General features: G+C 39.8%; 1 protein-coding gene across 6 annotated transcripts in view; it reads left to right on the forward strand.

Moving 5' to 3' along the window:
• TRIM55 (tripartite motif containing 55) overlaps positions 1-22,814 on the forward strand; it is a 78,554-nt gene that overhangs the window by 44,176 nt on the left and 11,564 nt on the right. The window contains exons 9-11 of one of the 6 annotated variants that reach the window (XM_069100036.1): positions 1,809-2,102; positions 3,690-3,779; positions 11,647-12,628. The exons of 1 other annotated variant lie outside the window; for it this stretch is intronic. In XM_069100036.1, coding sequence (XP_068956137.1) covers positions 1,809-2,102; positions 3,690-3,764 — 369 coding nt within the window. In that variant the 3' untranslated portion in view covers positions 3,765-3,779; positions 11,647-12,628. Of the gene's footprint in view, positions 1-1,808; positions 2,103-3,689; positions 3,780-11,646; positions 12,629-22,814 lie in introns of those variants that run through there. 4 more of the 6 variants (XM_069100037.1, XM_069100038.1, XM_069100035.1 and 1 more) reach the window with 4 other exon arrangements.

The raw sequence follows: 22,814 nt of genomic DNA on the forward strand, positions 1-22,814 counted from the left end.
AGAGAGAGAGGGAGAGAGAGAGACAGAGACAGAGAGAGACAGAGACAGAGAGAGAGAGAGAGACAGAGAGAGACAGAGAGAGAGGGAGAGAGACTAGGCTGCTTTAGGGGGCTTGACCCAGCCTGGGTCAGAAAAGGAGCAGGTCAGAGCTCACAGAATGATCCGTAGTGGGGCTGGGTTGCTACTTACCAGCCTAGGTGATACTGAGAGACTCAGTCTTAAAAAGGGAAACAAAACAAAAAAAGAATTAACCTGAGGCTACTTTGGCAGCTGAAGCAAGGCATCATTTTTTAAATTACTTATAGCTCTAAGGGAGGAAGCATTTCAGACATTCACACAGTCTACTTTTATGAACAAGCTCCTCCCTGAGTTAGAAGAAATCTAAACTTTTTATAGTTTTTGGAGAATATAAAAAAATCATAGGAAGGGAAACAAAGTTAGGAGATTAATGAAGGTTTACAAGGCTGGAAGATAAATGAAGACCTACAAAATAAAAGCAGTGTTTGGTTTTGAAATTCATTGAAAAAATTTTATACATTAATGTATACTTGATTACGATTAATTGGAATAGGTGCCTTTCATTGTTCTGCCTAGAAGCATCGAAGTTTCCAATGGAAAAGACATTCTCATACTCCTAGGCTGCAATATCAGACTACCCATAGCCCTTTGTAGTAATGTCAAGCTTTCTAGAAGCTTAAACCAGGTCAGTCAGCATTTATTAAGTGCTTATTATGTGCCAGGCACTGGGCTAAGTGCCAGAAATACAAGAACAGTCCCTACCCTCAAGGAGCTCACAATCTAATAAAGGAGACAACATGCAATCAGCTATGTATACACAAGATAACTTGACCATCTTCATCTGAGACAGCAAGGCCCCAGGTAAGGTGTATGTGGTGGCAGTAGCTCTCTCCCATTTACAGCTTCCCTAGGTCAGCAGGTGTCACCCAGGCCTGGGAATGTTCCCAGGACTCCATCCCCAAATGGAAAAAAGCACACTGCCCCATACACACTACCTAGACTGGGCTAAGCTTGAGTCAAGTGCCCTTTGTATGTTGTCCCTTTCTCCACCCCCAACAGGAGAGACCCCTTAGCTCTAACAAGCGTAACTAGGTAAAAAAAGGTCGAGATTCCACCAGGTGATCAACTAAATCTTTCGTCCATAGGAAACCAGACTGGGAAAGTTCTGTTGGTAATTCTCTGAAAATTCTTTATGCCCACAGAAAACTAGTGTAGCTGTTGGAATTGGATGTCTTCTTTTTATTAATACAACCAGTTCTCAGTTTTGGAGGGAAAAGATTGCAAGTATTTTTGAAATTCATGGAAAATGCAAAAACAAACCCTCGTTTCATCTGATAACTTTAACCTTTTCTCACAGTGCTTGGCACAAAGTACAAGCTTAATAAATACTTTTTCTCAACTTATTCCTTCATTTTCACCAAAAGAAACAAGGAGCACCACTGATCATGGGTTTCATGTCTTTTCCCTGCTCCTACCTGCCATCCAGTAGATTTTGTTCAGAGGCAATTGAATAAAACTTAGACAGGTGGCAGGAGAAAAGAGGAGAAATGAGGGGTTTAGTTAATTAGCCCTGGAATAATTGAAAGTTCAGACTCTGAGGCATATGGATATAGGCAAGAAGTCTTAGAGATTTTCTGGGTGACTCTTTTGGGAGAAGGGACGTGAATAAGGAAGATCTGAAACAAATTCATCAAATCAGCACACAATGAGAAGCTGCTGACTAGAAACAGAAGGATAATTAAAGCCCACTGCTTTTTTTTTTTTTTTACTTTCACTTTGTCCCGATTAAGGGGGAGGTGGTGCCAAGTGGTGCTCAGCAGACTCCATTGTCTGAAACTCAAGTACCTTCAGCAGCATCGGAAACCCTGGATCCCTTGTTTTATCCTAGTTGGTATAAGGCCCCCAAACGACAAGGCACCAACCCAACTTCCACCCAAGGCAGTGAAGGTTCGGGTCAAGTAGGGCCTTCAGTTTCTGTGGATGCCAGTGGGCAGAAGGCAGAAGAGGCAGCAACCACCACAGCATCCAATGAGAGGGAAGCACTGAGTGGTAAGGAAGCTAGCACGGCTGCAGCTACTTCTCAGGTCAGTGTCCATCTCCATGGTGTCCCAATGCTTTTATGCATCCATCACTCCAGCTCCCAGCAGAATATGATAGGACAAGCAAAAGGCTTCCAAAATGGAGCAACAAATAAAATTCATTGCAAAGTTGCATTTTAAAAGTATTTTTAATTCTGACCTGGCCACCTTACAACTGGCTTCCCAGTGGGGAATCTATGAAGAATCATAGCCACTGGCCCACAGTTAGGCCTGCAGTGAGGAGCTGCCTCATCCGTAGCGACTGATTGGTTTTCCAAGTTGCCCATGTGGAATGGCCACTTGTCCTTGCATGGCCTTTGCTGTGTCCTCTCAGAGCTGTTTAAGCTTAACCACTGGCTTTTGTGTCATTCACAGCAAGGCCCAAGAAAGCATGATTAATTGGAATTTAATTCTGGACTGGAAATAACTTCTCTGATTCATGACTTTTGGTGGTGTTTCAGCTATGCTAGACAAAGATAGCTTCTATTTAATTATACCTGTGCTTTCCTGGCCAAAGATTCCTGGTAGGGGCTCAAATGAGGTTCCAGTATGTAATTTGCCTCCATTTCTTAAAGAGATACTCCATACTCCCAAACCATTATATTTGAAAAAAATTTTTTTTGTATAATGAGTATTTGAAGCCCATATCGTGGGTTGGATGTTTGCATGGGTATGGTGTTTCACAGAAGATACCTATATATCTTCTTCTGTGGTAAGAATGCTGATGGAAATTTGATTCTTGTAGGCATTCTTGCACTGGTGTGTGGGAGTGGGTGTTGCACAGATAAAGGAAGGATTTGATAAAGAAATGGTATCTCCACCCATGCTTCTTGAAAAACAGATGGAATCTTTTCCAAAAGTTGAGAATTGCTTTAACTGTGTCCTTTGAGGCATATTCAAGGCTGGGTGAGGTAAGCTACTAAGAATTTCAAAAGGAGAATGGCTATTGAAGAATGTAAAATACAATCTGCTGTATTAAAAGTAAAAAATCAAAATAGTAATTTTAAGAGAAAAGTATTTAGTTAATGTTTGCTATGTGTGTTTTTTGTTTTGTTTTTGGGTTGATTTTTTTTGTTTGTTTGGAAGAATTTCTATGGTGGTCATATATAAAGCAGTTAGAGCAAGCTCTTACTCATTTTGATAAACTCAAAGAAAGTGATAACAGTAAAAGAAAGTTGGGTGAGAAGGAGCCATTTTCTGAAAAGAACAGAGGAATTCACAATATTATGTATACATAGTAGTTAATAAATCCTTATTAACAGCAAAAAGTTGGTTCTAAGTAAAAATGAAAGCACAACTTCTAGACTAGGTGTTCTTAACCATGGGTCTGTGAACTTGCTTAAAAATTTAAAAAATTTATTTTGAGAACTGTATTTCAATGTCATTCATTTTCTTTGTAATCTCATGTAATTTATTTTATGTACTTAATTTTGTTCTGAGAGGAGATTCCTAGGCCATGGTACCAAAAGGGGGCTGTGATACCGAAAGGGGACCATGGTACCAAAAAGTTTAAAAACTCTTGCTCCAGGCAATGTTAAAAACTAAAGTTATTTTTTAGCCTAACAGTGAAGCATTCTTCTTATTTCCTCACAGGAGTTAGCACTCTGCCTTTCACTTTTGGCTTTTGTTATCATACTTCACTACATCTGGAGTCAGATTCATACTTGATTTTTACCTTGATGGGTAGGACATATTTTATTTATCATTGACTAACATTATCAGTATCTCTATCCATAATGTTCCCCTTCTGGATACTCATAGGTGTGTTTCACCCCATGCCTGGAATCTGAACTGTCTTAAGAGAATCATGCTGTCAGATCATCTTTGCTGCCTAAATCTCCCTACTGCTCAAGCTCCTCCATCCCTTTCTTGAAGGAAAAGTGCTCCATTATCTAATCTTGCATGGTGGAAGCCTCCTTTCTCTCTGGGAAAGGGGGAAGTTTGACTCAGAACAATGACTCGATGGGTAATTATTCAGCAATCCAGTATGACTTAACCTAACCAAATGATGGCTCCACACAGAATAGCTTCATGAAGTATGACAAAGTATTCACTGCCCTCAAGTGCCAGCTTTAGTAATGATGATGGATCTTTCCTAAATTACAGTCTAGATTTTCCTTGATTAAATTTTAAGGGTTTGTCCCCCCTATTCCACAGTCTCCCTAATAAGAAGGGTCTGCACAACAGTGATACTGTAAGTTTGAACTTGAGTAGCAGGACCTACCTCCCATCCACATATCACCTGGATATACTTGGGCTGGTGGGCAGCAGTAAACCTACCTCTGGAGAAGTATCTGGATGCTCATAATCATGGACAGGATCAGAAAAGCAAAAAAAAAAAAAAAAAAAAGGAGGCTGGTTGTTGAATCAGTGGCTGTCTACCAGCCAAAGGAAACCAGGAGAAGAACCAAGGAATCAAAAATGACTCTTAAACAGTGTTTGCAAATTATTTTCTAGCTTTGATCCTTTTAACCAATCCTTTTTTGGTTAAAAAAAATTCCATTATGAAGGTTTATTTTGGTGCTGGTATCTTTCTATTTTAACTTCTCTTTAAGGTGATTGTTATCGTAATAATAAATGATATTTTAAAAATCCAAGCTTGACAGCCTTGTAAGTAACTGACCCTACTGAGCCTGCTTCTCAGCTCCATGGACCTGTGTCTCCAAAGGGCTTTAGGGTCACTGGCAACATGCAGCCCCAGCTATTTCTGGTTCGTTGACTTTTCCTTTGGTTGACATTTAGCTGATCTGGTTGCTCCCCATCACACAATTCAATTTCTTTCATCTCATTAGTTTTCAGTTGTCTGCCTTCCAATGGCAGTGGCTGCTTGTCAGCCACCTTTCAGTCTTGGATCCATCAAACTGTGTGGGGCATGGTAGAATGGTGGAGATGGCATCTCCCTCTCCTCCGAGAGAATAAATGAAGTCCATGGTGTCCTAAAGCTTCTTGATTCTGTCCTTGTTAGCGGTTCTTCAAGAAATAGTGGCTTGTTTGATATCTCTTCTTAATGATAATTATAGCTAGCATTTATGTAGCACTTTAAGGCTTACAAAGTGCCTTACAAATATTTTCTTTGATCCTCACAACAACCCTAGGGGATAGGTGCAATTTTTGATCCATTTTACAGAAGAGGAAACTCAGACAGACTTAAGACAAGTTAAGTGACTTGCCCAGAGTTACACAGTAAGTACCTGAAGCCAGATTTGAATTCAGGTCTTCCTGATTCCAAATCTTGTGCTCTATCCATTGTACCACCTTGCTGCCTCCTTTTCTAATTATTCATCAAAAAAAAAAAGAGAATGGGAACCTACATTGACTGTGAGCTTAGTGAGGGCTAATGAGGAGGAAGAAAGGATTGTATCTATTACAACAACAGCCTACTTATGGATCTGAATGATTGGCCAAGAGTTCAGCTTGTGTTCTGAGTGTCAAGGGAGTTGGCACCACCATCATCTTTGCCATATGTGTCTGAGGCTGCAGAGGGAATGTCAAGCTTTGTGGCTGCCTATCCATTCATCCCATTTCATGTATGCTAAAATTCATATTTCTGTTCATTGGAGTCGGGGTAGGAGAACTGAAGGGGAGAGAAGACAGGAAAATGCATGTTCTCTATAGCTGAAAACCTAGTGCTGTTCACATTCAGGAAAGCTTGTTTGGAGAGGAGATGGGGTGGAGGGGAGAGAAAAAGCTTAAGTGCTAATGATAAAGTGACTTGGAACAATTTTCCACTGGCCCAGATGCACAAAACCAGAATGAATCAGTGTTAAACAGTTACTCAACCAGTATGGGAAATTCAGGCAAGTTTTTAGAGTATGTTCATCATCCATCAGCTAACTCGATGGTTGAGGCATCCCAAATTCAGTGGGAGCTGTCTCCACATCTGGCTTTTCAGATACTGAAATCTCCATATTTATTTTCTGACCAGGACCTAATCAGCTTCTAGGTACCTTAGAATTCGACTATTCCTGTAATTTGAAGACTGGAGGGTGACCCCTTAATTCAGTATATGCTGAATTAAATTGAACTTGAGAATTAAACACAAAATTTGAATTAAATTGAACTTAAGAATTAAAGACAAAATTTCCATTTACCTCTTTAGTGGACCTGCCTGCTTCTCCTTCTTTGCCTCTTCGCTCTACTCCTTCATTTTGTCCAGTTAACATATCTCCTAACATGTCTTCTAATGTGTCAGATTTCTTTTGCCTTATCTTCCTTGTTTGGGACCTCTCACGTAAATGAATGATATCTCTCCCTTAGCTAAGAGCCTCAGCATCTGCTGGAAACTTACTCAGTGATACATTTCAACTGAAGTCTCTTGTTTTCCAACCTCTCAGACAATCAGAACTCTTCCCCCTCAGTAATTTCCTCATATTCATTCATTTCATGAAATCCCATCATGGTTTTCCTACATCCAAGTGCTGGCCTTTCAAATGCTATCTCTGTATAAGAGCTACAAAAATCACCTGCCTTCTCTGATTCCTTTGTGTAGAAAACCAGATAAAAAGATTGATTTGACTCTAGTGAAATCAAAATTGATGAGGGGAAAAAAAAACAAATCAAATTTTACCATAAGTGAAATGTGTTTGTGTTTTGCCGAAGTCACATTAATTAATTCCTCTGTTCTCCAAAAAAGAACTATCCCACAGGAAAGTTTGGACTCAGTTATCTTTTAAAACTTAGGGTATATTGGAAGAAATAAATATTACTGGCTATTTGTCTTCAGGACATATTCTGAATTTCTTTGCTTGGAGTTTCTGAAATTGCCTGATCTTAATTTTCTCATGTGTAAAATGAAAGGCTCAGACTAGAATCTAGTCTTAATAAAATAAATTAATAAAAGGATCTGTTCTGTGAAGTTTGGATCAAAGGATCATACCAGAGGTCCTAGAGGGCCACATATGGCCTCGAGGCTGCAGGTTCCCCATCCCTGGACTAACTGGTCTCCAAGCTTCCTTCCAGTTCCAACAAGCTGTGATTCTATGAATTGCATGACAGATCCACCCATACAGGTTCATAGCTGGGTAGTATAGGCTCTGCCCCTCCCTCATCTCTCCTACAGCAGTGTGGAAGGGAATGTAAAGGGTCTGTTATTTGATGTCCATATTTAATAAGGGAGTATTTAAAAACATGAATCCTTGGAGAGTTGACCTTGGAATTTCTACTCACCTAGCTAATACCAGTTGTTTGCCAGTTGAAAGAGATTTGGGTGGAAATAACATTTGATCAATTTTATGTACTTATTGATTTAAAAAACAAACCAACCTGAAATGTTACATCCTTTCCTAGAAGAGGCATAAGTGGTGGAGTCAGGAGCCTGTTAGAGTTGGAAGTAGGAGGAAGGGATGGGATGTCAAAGGACCCTTGTTAAAATAGCCGAAAGAAACTCAATCAAGACCATGCATGAAAGACTCAGGTTTGCTGCCCTTGAAAAGCAAAGTCTTTGAATCTACATTTTCAAACTGACTATATTACCCTGGGTAAATCATTTAATCCCTAAATCTTCCGGGCAACTGCCTAAGGGACTATTTTTGCAGAACAGGTGCTGAGTTGTACTGGTTGAGGGAATTCCTAAAGCAATCGAAGATTCAGTCCTTAACCCTATCTCAATGCTTCCAGTTTATTTAATCCCTCAGGGAGGTCCAGGCCTCTTAGAGGGCAGCCCTATAATTTTCCACTGTCATGTATCCAATTTTTAAAAATACTACAAACTTTTTTTTTTTAACAATCCTTCAACCTGTGTCTAAACCTCAAATTACAGTTTTCTGCTTTTGTTTCTTTAACTCCTGGAGAGGCCAGTGAACGATGCATAATGCCTAGAGGGTATTTAGGCTTTCCAATGTGATCTTTAGGGGAATTTATACTTTTCCAAAGATGGAAAGAAGCAGCAGTGGCCTTCTGCTCCCTGGAAACTGCTTATTGGTCTGACTTTGGAGATCTTTGCTTCCCCTGCTTAACGAATCCTCATATTGGATCAATGGATCATTGGCTTCTTGAACTCTAAAAGAGCGTAGAGAGAGCATGAGATCAAGAGCACTGGCCTCTAGTCCTTATTCTGCCATTAACTTACCATATGACCTTGCGAAAATTATCCAGCCTCTCTGGTTTCATTTTCCTCATCTAAAAAATGAAAGGGTTGTATTAGATCATGGAATTTTAGAGCTGAAAGGAACTTGGTGGATTCGGCCCCCTTATTTTACAGATAAGAGAACTTCTGCCCTAAGAGGTAGGGTGACTTTTCAAAGGTCTCTCAGTGGAATGGCAGCTGAACTCTTAGGAAGCAAAGCAAATGTTTCCATAGAGATTCTTTCCCATTCATGGCAGCTGTTGGGTTAATCCAGCAGTTGTTCTGGCTAAATCCCCAGGCTTCAAGGTAGAGATGGTTTCCTCCCAGTGCAGCTATCACCAAGTGAAGATGTATCATTCAAAGATTAGTTTTGGAAAGATAGCTGGACCCACCAATAACTCTGCAGTCAGCTGTTTTTGTCAGTTGATAACTTGATCAGCAGCAGCAGAACAACAGGTGGCCAAGTTAACATTTTACTGGAAGTTGGATTTTGCAGAAACTAGAACAAAAATACTTCAATATTATAGAAACTCTTAGTTTAGGAACTCTGTGTCCATATTGCTTATCACATTTATTTAGGCTGAATGTGGTTAGCAGTAGAATTGTATCCAAATTATACATTCATAGAGACAAAAACAAAATAACGTCTCTGATTTTTGTCTGGTTATATTTTATTTTGGAAGATTTATGGATTAGACCCGGGTTAAAGGTATTAAGAATAACAATGCTAATGATAACTTCCTCTGTGAAACAAAGAATATGTTTTGTCAAATTCAAGTGTTTCTCATCCTAAGTCTCTTATCTAGACTTTTATTTCCTAAACATTTACTAATTCCTTCATGGACATCTGTCTAGTCTTGACATTTACAAAGCATCTAACATTGCAGTAAACCTGCACATACATATTTAGACAAGGGCCCTATTTTAGGCTGATACAAGGCCAATTTGGAAAAAAATGATGATCTCCATAATGGCCTTAATCTGAATTCTATTAGAGATATTTATTTATTTTTTTTAAAGCAATTGGGGTTAAGTAACTTGTTCAAGGTTACAAGGCCAGTTATTTCTGGGTGTGGTGCTGAGTATCTGAGCCCAGATTTGATCCAGGTCATCCCAACACTGGAACTGGTGCTCTTACTCGCTGAGCCACCTGGCCGCCCCTAAGCAATTGGGGTTAAGTAACTTGCTCAAGGTTACACAGCCAGGTGTTTCTGGGTGGGTGCTAAGTGTCTGAGCCCGGGATTCGATCTCCAGGTCTTCTCAACGCTGGAGCCCGTGCTCTTACTTGCTGTGCTACCTGGCCGCCCCTAGAGATATTTATTATCAGAGCTTCCTTATTAACCAGCTACAAAATAAACCTTTATTGTAGTAAGTATTCAATTAGTACCCATTGAATATTTATTCAATTAATGGATGAATAGAAGATTAGTGACTTTTCACTTTTCATTAGTGACTTAATGGAAGATTAGTGTACATCTCTTTTTTTCTTGGCCTACTATTTGTATAGTTGTAATGTTGGAAAAAAATAATCCCATGAGGCTGTCTCAGTCAGTCAGTGGGCATTATGAAGTGCCTATTATATGGGCTAAGTGACAGGGACCCTAAAAAAGGCAAAAATATGGTTTCTGCACTCAAGGAGCTCACATTTAATGGAGGGTACAGGGTTTAAAAATTGCACACATAAGATATACACAGTGTAAATGGGAGGTAATCTCAGATGAAAGGAGGAACCCTGGAAGGGGCCAGGAAAAGACCTACAGAAGGTGGGAGTTGAGTTTTGAAGGAAGCCAGGAGGTGGAGTTGAGGAGGGAGAGCTATCCGGGCATGGGAGATAACTAGTGAAATGGCATGGAGTGAAGAAAACAGCATGGTATCATGTATCAGAAATAATGTGGAAGTCATTGTCACTCCACTAACATAGGGGTCCCCATCAATGGACTCCTGAGTCTAGGGGAAGATATACTGATATTCTATAAGTATCTTGAGGGCAAACTTATTTTCTTTTTCTCTTCATATCCATATTAGATCATAAGAAGGAAGAAACACATTGAATTTATGTGAAGTATTCTGAAGACCATGCAGAAAACCTTCACATTTCTTCTTCCCTTAGCACCCAAGACTCCGTAAAGTTGTAACAACAATGGAGAGGAACCTAAGGGGCATATTGATTATACCTTCGGTCCGTGTCATCTATGTAGCCCTTAGCTAGAAATGCCTGTAGGTCAAAGGGAGCCCTTGTGGTAGTGACTACAACCTGAAATTGACTGAATAGGTCTTACGCATCAACTCATCCCATGAGATCACACGATACAATAAGAGAGCAGTGGATATGGAGTTAAGATAATATGAATTTAATCCAAACTTTGCTATTTACTATCTATATGGCCTTGGACAAGTCAATTAACTTCTCTGGGTCTCATCAAGGAATTGGATTCTTTTGCCCCTAGAGTTTCCTGTCAGATCCAAAACTATTGGGGATCCCCAGTTGGGGGGGGTCAGTGTAATTTAATTGTTTTGTGAATGGATATCTCTAAAAATTTCTATCAGTTTGATTTTTCATATTATCTCTGTACCCTGATTCATCTCCACTTTGTACTTAGTTTTTGTTGGACTGATCTTATCCCCTGTTTGGATAAGATCTTAATCTGAACAAGTTTCTGTTAGCCCAGTCTGCTGATGAGACCAGTAACTTCCATCAGTCCACATCACAGACAAGGATGTGAAGCAGAGCAAGCAACTCTCCTATCCTGGGTTCATCTAGGTACCAATTCTCTGCAGAACATTTACCACAGATAGAACTTCTGTGTGAACCCAAAGGTCTGCAATTTATGTTCATTTTACGCCTCCAAGTGGGAAGGAGGTATGTACTGACTGTCGACTCAGAGCTGGTGGAAAATCAAGTATGATAGGCATTAGCAATATGAATGCCTAAGGAAATGATTCCATATGCCATCTTTGGCATATATATGTTTATATATGTATGTATACACACACACACATAGATATGATAATCCTAAATTGGTCATCCGCTGTTCTGCCAAATTTTACTCGGTCAATTTTTAATGGACTAACAGAGTTATATATAGTTAAAAAAATAACTTTGCACTTTGATATTTTAATGGAGCTATGACTTTATCTATGTGAGCATTTCCTACCCCAACACCCACCCCCAAAAGAGCTCTCAGCCTGTGTAACTCTCAAACCTTGTAATTCTTGTCTATATCTTCCCGTAAGTCTCTAAAGAGGACCAATAGTTGAGATCTCCCTTTAGGTTTCTAGGGCTTTAGATATTTCATGGATACCAGTATGTCACTGGCTGACTGTGCTTCTGTTATCCCTTGCTTCCACCATATGACCAATTTACTTCTTTTTCCAGTAGAATTTGTTTTTGATGCTGTCTTTATACCACTTTTTGTTTGCAAGTCACTCTTGTTAATATGCTGTAGCATGCTTATATCTACCATGTGTCTTTCCATTATTCTTTAGGTCACTTGCCATTTGGATTCCTTTGAGAACTAATAGAAATTCTTGGAGAGCATCACTGGGGAGAATATTGGTGTTAAAAACATGGGTGCTTTCAGAAAAGCATCAGAAGTCTCGTGTGAATTGATACAGAGCAAAGTCAACAGAACCAGGAAAACAATACATGTAGTGACTGTAACAATGGAAATGGAAAGAACAAAAAAAAAAAACCCACTTGAATACTATGTAATTATAATGATGAAGTTTGGTCATATAGAAGAAATGAGAATTATACTGCCCTCCCATCCTTGCCAAGTAGGGGACTGTGGGTGTGGAACATCTCATATGCAGTCAGACTTGGTTTGTGTATTGGTTAGTTTTGCAGAATTGCTTCCTTTCCTTTTCCTTTTTTATTCTTTCTTTTAAGGGTTTGCTTACTTAGTAGGGGAACCAGAAGGAATATTCAGAGATAAAAGTAATATAAAAACAAAAGCTATCAATCAAAATACATAGAAGATTGAATGGATGATTTTAAAAGGAAGACTTTATTGGGTAAAAATAAAAAGATATCAAAGCCCTAATAGAAACCAAAGTTTCCTTGCTAGGCTTCTTTCCTCATACCTGACAGATAAGTTTCTGATCTTAAGATCTTTTGAAATCTCCTTTACTACTCTCCTTCATTCCCTACTTACTTAATCTTAATCAAAAGACTGTTTTTCATTTAGGGAGCTGATAAACAGAGCCATCCAAAAGAGGTTCAACCAGTCATAGAAGGCAGTCAAATTATCTTTCCCCCAGGTGTTACATATAGAGACTAAAACCATTTTCATGCAAATAGCCTTTGGGACTGAAACATCCTTCCCTTGTTCTTGATCAAACGCAAACTCCAGATGCCACTAGAGACCTAGAGGTGAGAGATGTCAAAGGCTGGAGATGCGGCCACTCGTTCTTCCTGAGTCAGTTTAATTTCAGAAGTTATTATGGAGCATTAAAAAAAAATAAGAAAGGGAACAAAGAGCGTGGTGTTATTCTAGTGCATGATTTCCCATGAGTATGAATGCTTCCTATGTTCTTTGAAACGCTATATTTAATTTTCCAAAACAAATAGAAATGAATGAGAATTAAACTGTGTTCTCTCAATTTAATTGAGGGATTCAGGATGTCAAATTATTTTCAAACATAAATCTCGACCACAGAGAGAGAGCACATTGTGTTTCACAAATTAAGTCTACCAAGCTTACAAATCATTGCCTCCTTTTTCCTGGGAGATGGGACTATGCTGCAATTCTATTATGACAAAAATAGAGGGACAGAAGATCAGTGCTCGACTGGCCTGCCACATTCTGTTTCATATTTAACAGAACAGGAAGTAGTGGATGGTAAGGGTGCAAAAAGGCAAGAATTTTGTATTTCAGTTCACAGTTTACCCAAACAATATGCAAGACCAGGTTAGCTCTAAATAGGAAAACAATAATGAGGTCACTGCAGCTAATGCGATTCATTTGTGGCTTAAGGCTACATCTTTTTTGCTGCTTTCTCCCTCTGGGGAAGTCATTTTCTAATAGTTGTTGATTCTTGAATTTTAGTAGGAAGCCAAAAAAACCAATGATAAGTGTCACAGGAGACTGTGGGTCACTAGGCCAGCCAGGAGCCTAAATAAATAGGAAACAAAAGTGTAGATAGCCACTTAAAGAGGAAGGAAATAATTCAATCCCACAGGAATGTCATACAGGTTCTGAATTAATTTCCAATCACAAATTATATCTTTAGCTCTCCCATACCAGAACCATAAAACAGAGGTATTTGCAGTATTGTAGTTAAATAATTATGTTCTTGCTTCCCATGTTTCCAATTCTTAGTCTGCTTTTAACCCGTGTCATTTATTAGAGGTGGATATACCATAGACATTGTGGCTAGAACTCATGAATTTCAGTAATTGAGGAGTTATTCACTAGAGGCAGCCAGATAGGTGGCTCAGTAGATAGAGAACTAGGCATGGAGTCAGGAAGACCTGAGTTCAAATCTTGATTCAGGCACTTACTAGCTTTGTGATTCTGGGAAAGTCGCTGAATTTCTATCTGCCTCAGTTTCCTTAACTGTAAAATGGAAATAATAATAGCACTGGCCTACAAGGGATATTGTAAAGATTTGATGATATATTTGTATAAAGCACCTAGCACATAGTATTATCCATTGTATTCCTATATCTTAAAAATTACTAAGATGGAATCAAAAAAAGAGATCAATGCACTGACTTCATCTGTCCTGATTGGATTGTAGTAAAATCATGAAGCCTGCAAGGATCCAGATGATCTAAACACCTGGTCCAACCTTAGAAGCCTTGAAACATAAGATCTCAGCCTCTAGCAATTTATGGCCTGTAGTATTGTAGTTTGTCTGCCTGTGATGGGTTGGTCTGTATGTGATTCTACTCCTAAGACCTAGCCCTGTTTGCTTGTCTTCCCTTTTGACACCATTCTTCTGTGTTCTCTGTCTGCTTTGGGGGAGGGAGGAGGAATATCATTCCTTGCTTAAGGTGCTTCCCTCTTAAAGGGAAGGGGTTGCCTTGATTTCCCAGAGTTGTAGTTTGTATTTTCTCTTCAAATTCGTAGTGGCCACATGTGATTCTTTAGAATAGTGGGGGTCAGTCACAGATCTAGGCAGGGGTACCCAGGCCCACCATTATAGGGTTTAGGCTGTTAGATCATGCATGTTCCATAGCATAGTTACCATTCTAGTAGAAAATCAATTAGTGAGGGAGTGGATAGAGTGCTGAGTCTGGAGTCAGGAAGACTCATCTTCATGAATTTAGTTCTGGTCTCAGATACTTACTAGTTGTGTGACCCTGGCCAAGTTACTTAACCCTATTTGCCTCAGCTCCTCATCTATAAAGTGAGATGGAGAAGGAGATGACAAACCACCCCAGTATTTTTGTCAAGAAAACTCCAAATGGGGTCATGAAGAGTCAGATATGACTGAACAACAACAAAAGTAGAGTTTGGGGGGCATCAAATAAAGGAGCATGCCGTAGGTAATGACCACATTTTATCCCCCCCCCCAGTCAAAACGGTGTTGAATTCATGGCAGTAGCTACATGTAGTAAAGTAATGCCTCCATCTTCCATTTACCATTCCCCCTGGCCTCCATGCTTACTAACACCAGCTATGATGACTTCATCTCAGAGGGGTAGCCATTATGTATCATTTTGGAGGACTTTTCTTCTGATCAGTACAAAGTGATATCACCTGCTCAGGCCTCATCATGGCTTATTGAAAGCAATGGTGGAATAGCAGTAGTGTCAGACTCAAATAGAAAGGAATTCCCGAGGGCCACACCTCGACTTCGAAAACCACAAACTATCTATGTTATATTGCATTACTTTTTTTTTTGTTAGATGTTTTCCAATTAACATTTTAATTTGGTTTGGGGTATACTGGGCAGTGAGCCTGATACATTTGGCCAAAAAAGAGTATTAGATTTGGAATTATCAAACCTGAACTGAAATCCAGATCCTGCTATCGTGATAGCACCCCAGATGACATTTAGGAAATAAATTCATCCCTCTGGGCTTTACCTTCCTCACCTACATGGCATAGAGCTGCATGGGGTAACACAACTGGTAAGTGCCAAAGAGGGATTTGAACCCCAGTTTGTTTGTTTTTTAAATTTCAATCCAGAGCTCTATCCACTACTCCCTGCAACCTCAAGGCCTGGATTTGGCATCAGAAAACTTGACTTTAAGTCTAGACTGTTATTTACTAGCTGTGTGACTTTGGAGAAGTTGCTTCCCATTTGTGGGCCTCAGATTCTTATCTGAAAAAAATAAAAGGATTAGATTTGATAAATTTTTTTTTGGAGGGCAATTGGGGTTGATAACTTCTTTACATTAAAAAGAAAGATTTCCTTTCTTTTTCTTCATCTTTTCCAAATACATCCTTCCTCTTCCCCTATGCAGAGCCATCCTTTGTAGCAAAGAATAAGAAAGAGAGAGAGAGAGGAAGGAAGAGAAAGAAAGAAAGAAAAAGGGAGGAAGGAAGGAAGGAAGAGAAAGGGAGGAAGGAAGGAAGGAAAAGAAAGAAAGACCATTAGGACAGGGGTTGAGGAAAAAGGCAGTGCAGCAAAATTAATCAACAGAGCCCTTGATGACATTCGAGGTCACTTCCTGGACATTTAATGATCTTACAAGAAATAGTATCCTCTTGATATAATTGGCCTATCAGTAAACTCTCTCCCTTCTGGGGCTTGTTAGGTAAATGGCTGTGTTGATTTGTTCCTCTCCATTCATAGGGCCTAGCATTTTCACAGTTGGATGTCCCATTCCTAACATACTTCCGTTCCTCAGCCGTCATGCCGGGGCTGGTTCCTGGATGACAAACATGGCCATCAGAGCTCTCTGGTACTGTTGCCAGGGCCCAGCTCTTCTACTTGGAGATGAGTCACAGGCTGCCTCTCATCCACTGACTTTCCCACTGTGCTCTCGGGTTGCATTTTTCTTTCCGGTCTGGAATTCGTGATCCAATGCTCAAGAATGTTAAGTGAGGGACCAGGCCACTGACCAGCTTTCTGTCTTTCTTACAGGGACTCTAAAAATGTACAGAACATTCCTGTCTGCACCTGTTTTCAACATTTGGTTTTATGAGTGACAGTATGGTACAAAAGAAGGAATCCCAAGAGATCTGGGTCCTGGTCTTGACTCCACCATGCCCCTAATTTGGTTTAGTTTAATGTGAGTGATTTTGCAGCTCTAGACCTAATTTTCTTTATTTGTAAAGTAAGGAGGATAAACTAGGTCATCAAGGTCTATATGCTAGCTCTATAAAAGCTGCCATTTCTAAGATTCAGTTTAAAAAAAAAACAAAGTGGGCAATACTTTCCCTAACAGTGGATTTATCCATTTCAGCCCAACCAGGTTTCATTGTTGTTCTTCATTCATTTCTGTCATGGCTGAATCTTTGTGACCCAATTTGGGGTTTTCTCATCATTTCCTTTTCCAGCTCATTTTATAGGTGAGGAACTGAGGCAAACAAGGTTAAGTGGCATGCCCAGGGTCACACAGCTGGTAAGTGTCTGAAACCATGTTTGAACTCATAAAGATGAGTCTTCCTGTTTCCAAACCCAGTGCTCTCTCTATCCACTGTGCCACTTAGCTGTCCCTAGGTTATATTATCCATAAGGAAAATGTTTTATTTAGCTGAGTCAGATAGACTTAGCAACTATCTTGGATTCCTAAATGCTGTCTGGAATAGAGTGCCAGATCTACAAGTCATAGCAATTGATCAGTCAAACAAGTATATTTAAGTTCCTACTATGTGGTTCTCACACAGTGACCACTGTTTTGGGAGAAATATCTCCTCTTTGTGCTCAAGTGGTAGGTTACTGCTGCTGAATAAATCTACCACAACACAGAAATTGCAAAACAAAAACCTAGGTTTTATTATTCTTGAGCACAAGTTCAGGATTTAAGAAAAAACCCTCAACAAAATTTGGAATTTCTAAAGAAATTAGAGAAACAATGAAATATTTTTTAATATATAACAACAGGCCATAAAGGTCACATAGGCCTAGTCAAACAGATTGATTATCTCACGCTTCCTTCAACTAAAATTGAACAAAGTTAAAAACAGCATCATGATTTCATGTATCCCCTAAGTAAACAGACCAAGTTAAACATACTTTATAGGTAAATTAGGTCAGGTTACAGGTTAAACTATACTTACAGTGTTCACAATGGATTGATTGAGAGGAGAAGATTTACGTGCCACAAAAATAACCAGAAATCTTGGAGCCAGGAGAATCTCTTCACAAATAGTGAGTTAAATCACCTTGGGAGGCTCAAAACTCCCCTTTTCTTACCTGAGGAGTGGCTCCAGAGGAGAAAGTTAGGTTGATGACTTTGCACAGCCCTCTCTCACTTAAATCCAATCTACATGTCATGGCATCCCCTCCCTAATATCATGGTCCTTTTTGGGAACGAAGGACAAGCAGCAACCACAATCTGAGAAATGTAAAAACATCTTCACTTCATGTTATCATGCCACGAGTCAAGTTTCGATCAGGTGAGGCCAAATGTTAATATTAACAGGCACAGGCTTCAGTTAGCCAAAATGAAGTACTGACATAATAAAATTGATTAAAAAATTAAAAAAAATTCCCCTTATACCACCTGAGTTCAGGTCTTCTTCATCTTTGTATAGATGACTACAGTAGCCCACTAATCAGTCTGTCTGCCTCAAGTCTCTCCTTGTCACACAAGAGACTCTACCCCTAATTTCCATGTGTTTGCACTGCTGTTTCCCATACTTGGTATGTAGTTCCTTCTTTTTCTCTTCATGTACTATCTTTGGAGGAAGCTTTTTCTGATTCCCCCCAAATAGTAGTACCCTCCTTCCCAACTACCTTGTATATAACTCCTACTATAAATACTTATTAACTTTATATTTATTCTGTATTTTATTCTTATATGTACTTGTCTCCTCTATTAAGTTGTAAGGTCATTGCAAATAGAGATTGTTTCACTTTATGTTTGTATTCTCTAGTACCTGTGGAAGTGATTGGCACGTAGAAGTGTTTGATGAACATTTGTTAGTTGGTTGGTTGTTTGATTCAGAGACTGTCAGTCACTGGGGACTAGGTGCTGGAAACAAAGACAAAATTGAACAGTCTCTGCTCTCCAGAAACTTGATTCTATCTGAGGCAATGACATGTGCACATATACACACCTATGGGAGCTAGGTAGTGCAGCGGATAGAGGACCATCCTGGAGTTAGGAAGACCTGAGTGCAAATCTGCTTCAGACTCTAGGTGAGACCTGTGTGACCCTGGGCAAGTCACTTCACCTCTGTTTGCATCAGTTTTCTCAAGTGATAATAATAGCACCTATCTCCCAGGATTGTTGTGGGAACTAAATGAGATAATAACTGTAAGTACTTAGCATAATGCCTGGCAAATAGCAAGTATATTATATATATTACTTTTATATTTATTATTTTATTATTATATAAATAGATAAAAATAGAGAGTAAATACAAGACAAATCTTGTTATTTGTACCTTTATAACATCTCACCCTCCACTTCCACATCTGCTACTTGTATAATTCAAGCCCTCTTCACCCATAGCCTAGATCAGGGGTGGGGAACCTGCGGCCTCAAGGCCTCTGGGTCATTGGACTTGGGCTTTTGACTGAGTCCAAGTTTTACAGGACAAATCCTTTCATTGAGGGGATTTGTTCTGTGAAATTTGGACTCAGTCAGAGGGCTGCACTTGAGCTCCTAGAAGGCCACTTTGGCCTCGAGGCTGAGGGTTCCCCAGCCCTGGCCTAGATTATTGCAGTAGGTCTTCTACGTGGTACTCCTGCCTCAAGCCTCTTCTATCATCTACCCTTGGAGAAACGACAAACTGGCTCCCCTCGAGTGCAAAGCTGACCCTGGCACTCTTGTGCTAGTGGTCAGTGACCTGTAGGATCAATCAGATGATAACATCTCTGTTTTGGCATTTAAAGCTCATCAACCCTGGCCCCATCCTGTTTTTCATCCTTATTGCACTGCTGTCATTCTCACTCCCGGTGATCCAGCCTCACCCGCCTTCTTGTTGTTCTTAGATGGCATTCCATGTGTATTTGCACTGACTGTCCTTCCAGCATGGAAGGCAGTTCTTCATTGCCTCCCTCTCTCAGAATCCCTAGTCTCCTTCAAGATTCAGTTTAAGCCCCTTCTGCTACTGGAAGATCTTCCTAATGCCCCCAGCTGCCAGTGTCTTCCCCTTAAAATCACCTTGTACCTACTTAACATGTATCTCATACACACCTCTATGTGTGCATGTTATCTCCCCTGGAAAGATTCTAATCTCTGTGGAAGCAGGAACTGTTTTTGCTTTTGCCTTTGTATCTCTAATGCCTAGCATAGTGAGTGCTGAGTGCTATGGCTTAGTAATTGTTGATTGGTTGATTGAAGACCATTCTGCGATAGGTTGGTACCAATAGCTGGAGGGATCAGAAAAGGCTTCATTTAGGAGATGCTTGAAATGAACTTGAAGAAAGTTAGGGATTCTAAGAAGCAGAGGGGAGGAGAGACTGTACTCCAGGGGGGGTAGGGGTGGGGAGGGGGAGGGAACTGTGCAAAGGCACTGGGACAGGAGATAGACTGTCATGTGAGGAACAAGTGGGCCAGTTTGGTTGGACCATACAATACCTGAAGGGGAGTAACATGTAATAAGTGTGGTCTGGTGCCAAGTGTTGGAGAATTCCAAACCAGGATGTCTGTATTGAGTCCCAGAGAAAATAAGGAGCCACAGAAGCTTATTGAGTAGAGACATGTGGCATGATATTGCTTTGACAGCAGATGGAGGACTGGAGAGCAGAGAAGCTCGCAGTAGGCGCTTATTGCAATAATCTAGATCAGAGGTGATAAGAACTTCCACTAATAGCTAATATATAATACTTGGATGTTTGCCAAGTACTTACATATTGTTGCAATTGATCCTTACACCAAAAGGGTGAGGTAGGTGCTATTATTATACCTATTTTATAGATGAGAAAGCTGAAGTTAAGTGATTTACCCAGAATCATTCAGATAATGAGTGTCTAAAGCAAGATTTGAACTTAGGTCTTCCTGACTTCAAGTCCATTAATTCTATCCCCTACCTGCACTGCCTAGCTTGAGTGGAGAGAAAGAAATGGGTGTGACACATGTCATAGAGGTAGAATTGATAATAATTGTCAACCAATTGGATTCAGAGGGTGAGGGAGAGTTACGTTTGGAAGTATAACACTTAGGTTGAAAACCCAAGTGAATGACAGGATGGTTAGTGACTGCCAAAGAAATAAGAAAATTAGGAAATGGAAAGGATTTGGGGGAAGGAGGGAAGTGAGATAATGAGTTCAATTTTTAGTAATTTTAGTAAGTCAGGGATTTTGAGTCAGGGATAGGGGGTCTCTGCTATCTGAGGACCAGCCTACTAAGATTGGAGAAGCTTGTTATCAAAATGTTGGTCAGCCAGTCAGTGCCTACTACATATCAGGTATCTGGGATACCAAAAGCAGAAATGAAAAATTCCCTCTTATCAAGATGCTTACATTCTGTAATTGGAGACAGCATGCACATATATTAGTATATGTGAAATAATTTAAAATATTTACAAAATATTGGAGGGTTCCAAACCAGGCATTGGGTGATCTGAGTTCAAAGGCAACCTGAGATATTTACTAGCTGTATGACCTTGGGCGAGTCACTTAAACCTCTGTTTGCTCAAGTTTTCTCATTTGCAAAATGGGGTTAATAATAATAATTACCTGCCAGCATTGTTATAAGGAGAAAATGAAACAATATTTGACAAGCACTTTGCCAAACCCTGAAGTGATAAATGGGTAGCTAGGTGGTGCAGTGAATAGAGTACTAGGCCTGGAATCAGGAAGACTCAAATCTTCCTGAGCTCAAATCTGGCCTCAGACACTTCCTAGCTGTGTGATCCTGGGTAAGTCACCTAATCCTGTGTGCCTCAGTTTCCTGATGTGTAAAATGAGCTGGAGAAGGAAATGGCAAACCATTTCAGTATCTTTGCCAAGAAAAACCCAAATGGGGATCACAAAAATGAGTCTGACATAATTGAAACATGACTGAACAACAAATAAGTGATATGTAGATATTAACTCTTATTATTACTAACAACAATAATAAAATAAATGCAAGGTTAATTTTGAATTAGAAGCACCAGCAAAAGGGAGGAATCAGGAAAGGCCTCAAGTAGGAGGGGATTTGAGGGGAATGAGGAATTCTGAGAGATGGAAAAGGACATTCTGGATATGGGAGACAACCTGCTCAATGGTACCAAAGTGGGGAGATGGATTATCATGTCTGTGCATGTGCAAGGAAGCCAGTCTGGTATGATATGTGTAGTATATAATGCATAAATTAGAAGAGATGTACGTATTATAACACATATATAATATGAACTGAGAGTAAAATATAATGAGAAAGCAAAGCTAGGTTGTGAAGAGCTTTGAATGTCAAGCAGAGGAGTTTGTACTTGATCCTGGAGGTAACAAGGAACAAGTGGAGTTCATTGAGCCAAGTAGGCCACAGTGAGAATGATGTGTGTTGGCCAAAGCCCCCCATCCAGACCCTCTATTAAAGCTTGTGGGGGTTGGGATATGCATCTGTGAATCATCCATATCGATGGAATATTTTGGAAAATTAAAATAATAGCTTAATACACCAATCCTCCCAGATGACACAGTTGTATTTTCTTAGAGGCCTTCGGTGCCTTTACCTAAGGGTTAAAGCTGGACCTGGGATTTTGTTGGTAAAGGGAATTCCTGGGTGAGGAGACTTTCTTGTTGTTTGTCCTTCATTCTCGAAGAGGACCACAATATCAGAGAGGTGTGAGCCTTACTTGAGGTCATGTAGCTGTTATGGGTCAGAGGTGGGATTTCTGCCTAGGTTTTTCTGGCTTCAACATCAGTTTTGTATGCACCATAAACACTTCTACGCACCAGTATCAGTTTTCTGTACTCTATAAGCAAGAGAGTATCTAGAGACCACTATGCTATCTCTAACCTTAATCTAAAGAAGTGACTAGTGGCAGAATTTCAGTTACAAAGTCAACACAAATCTAACCTGACTTCTCGATGTCTTTGATTTACTTGTATGAGTACAGCATGGCTCATTTCCAGGCTTGTCTTGGAGACAGAATGTCAGTGATGATGCTAATTGAGTTATCAGGTCAGTTAAGCTCCCTCCTAGTTCTATCTTGAGAAAATGATAGGCAAGATAAAGAGAATTCACTCAAGTCCTCCTTGGGACTGCCAAACAACTAACCAGTATTCACTGAAATATGAATCATCATTCTCTAACACAATCTTCTGTGATAGAAATATTTTAATTGGCACAAGAATATTTTAGGAAAATATTAGTAATATTTTAATTGATACGAGATGCTAAAGTCAGACGCTGGAAATGGAATCTAAGTGTGATTTGACCATTGATGTACTAGGATTTCATAATCAGATGTGGGTCAGGCTATTGTCATCCCAAGGGGAATAAGCTTCAATATGCCACTTAATCTTAGGTCGGTTTCCCTCCCCCCTCTTCTTTTTTTAAATAAACCACCACGAATTCATAGGATTATAGATTTAGATTTTGGAGGGGTTTTAGCCATCATCTAGTCTAACTCCTTCACCATATAGATGAGAAACTG

This window comes from Petaurus breviceps, unplaced genomic scaffold, assembly GCF_028583685.1.
Source record: "Petaurus breviceps papuanus isolate PSGF00001 unplaced genomic scaffold, PetGlider_PUasm1.0 38, whole genome shotgun sequence".
Lineage (NCBI taxonomy): Eukaryota > Metazoa > Chordata > Mammalia > Diprotodontia > Petauridae > Petaurus > Petaurus breviceps.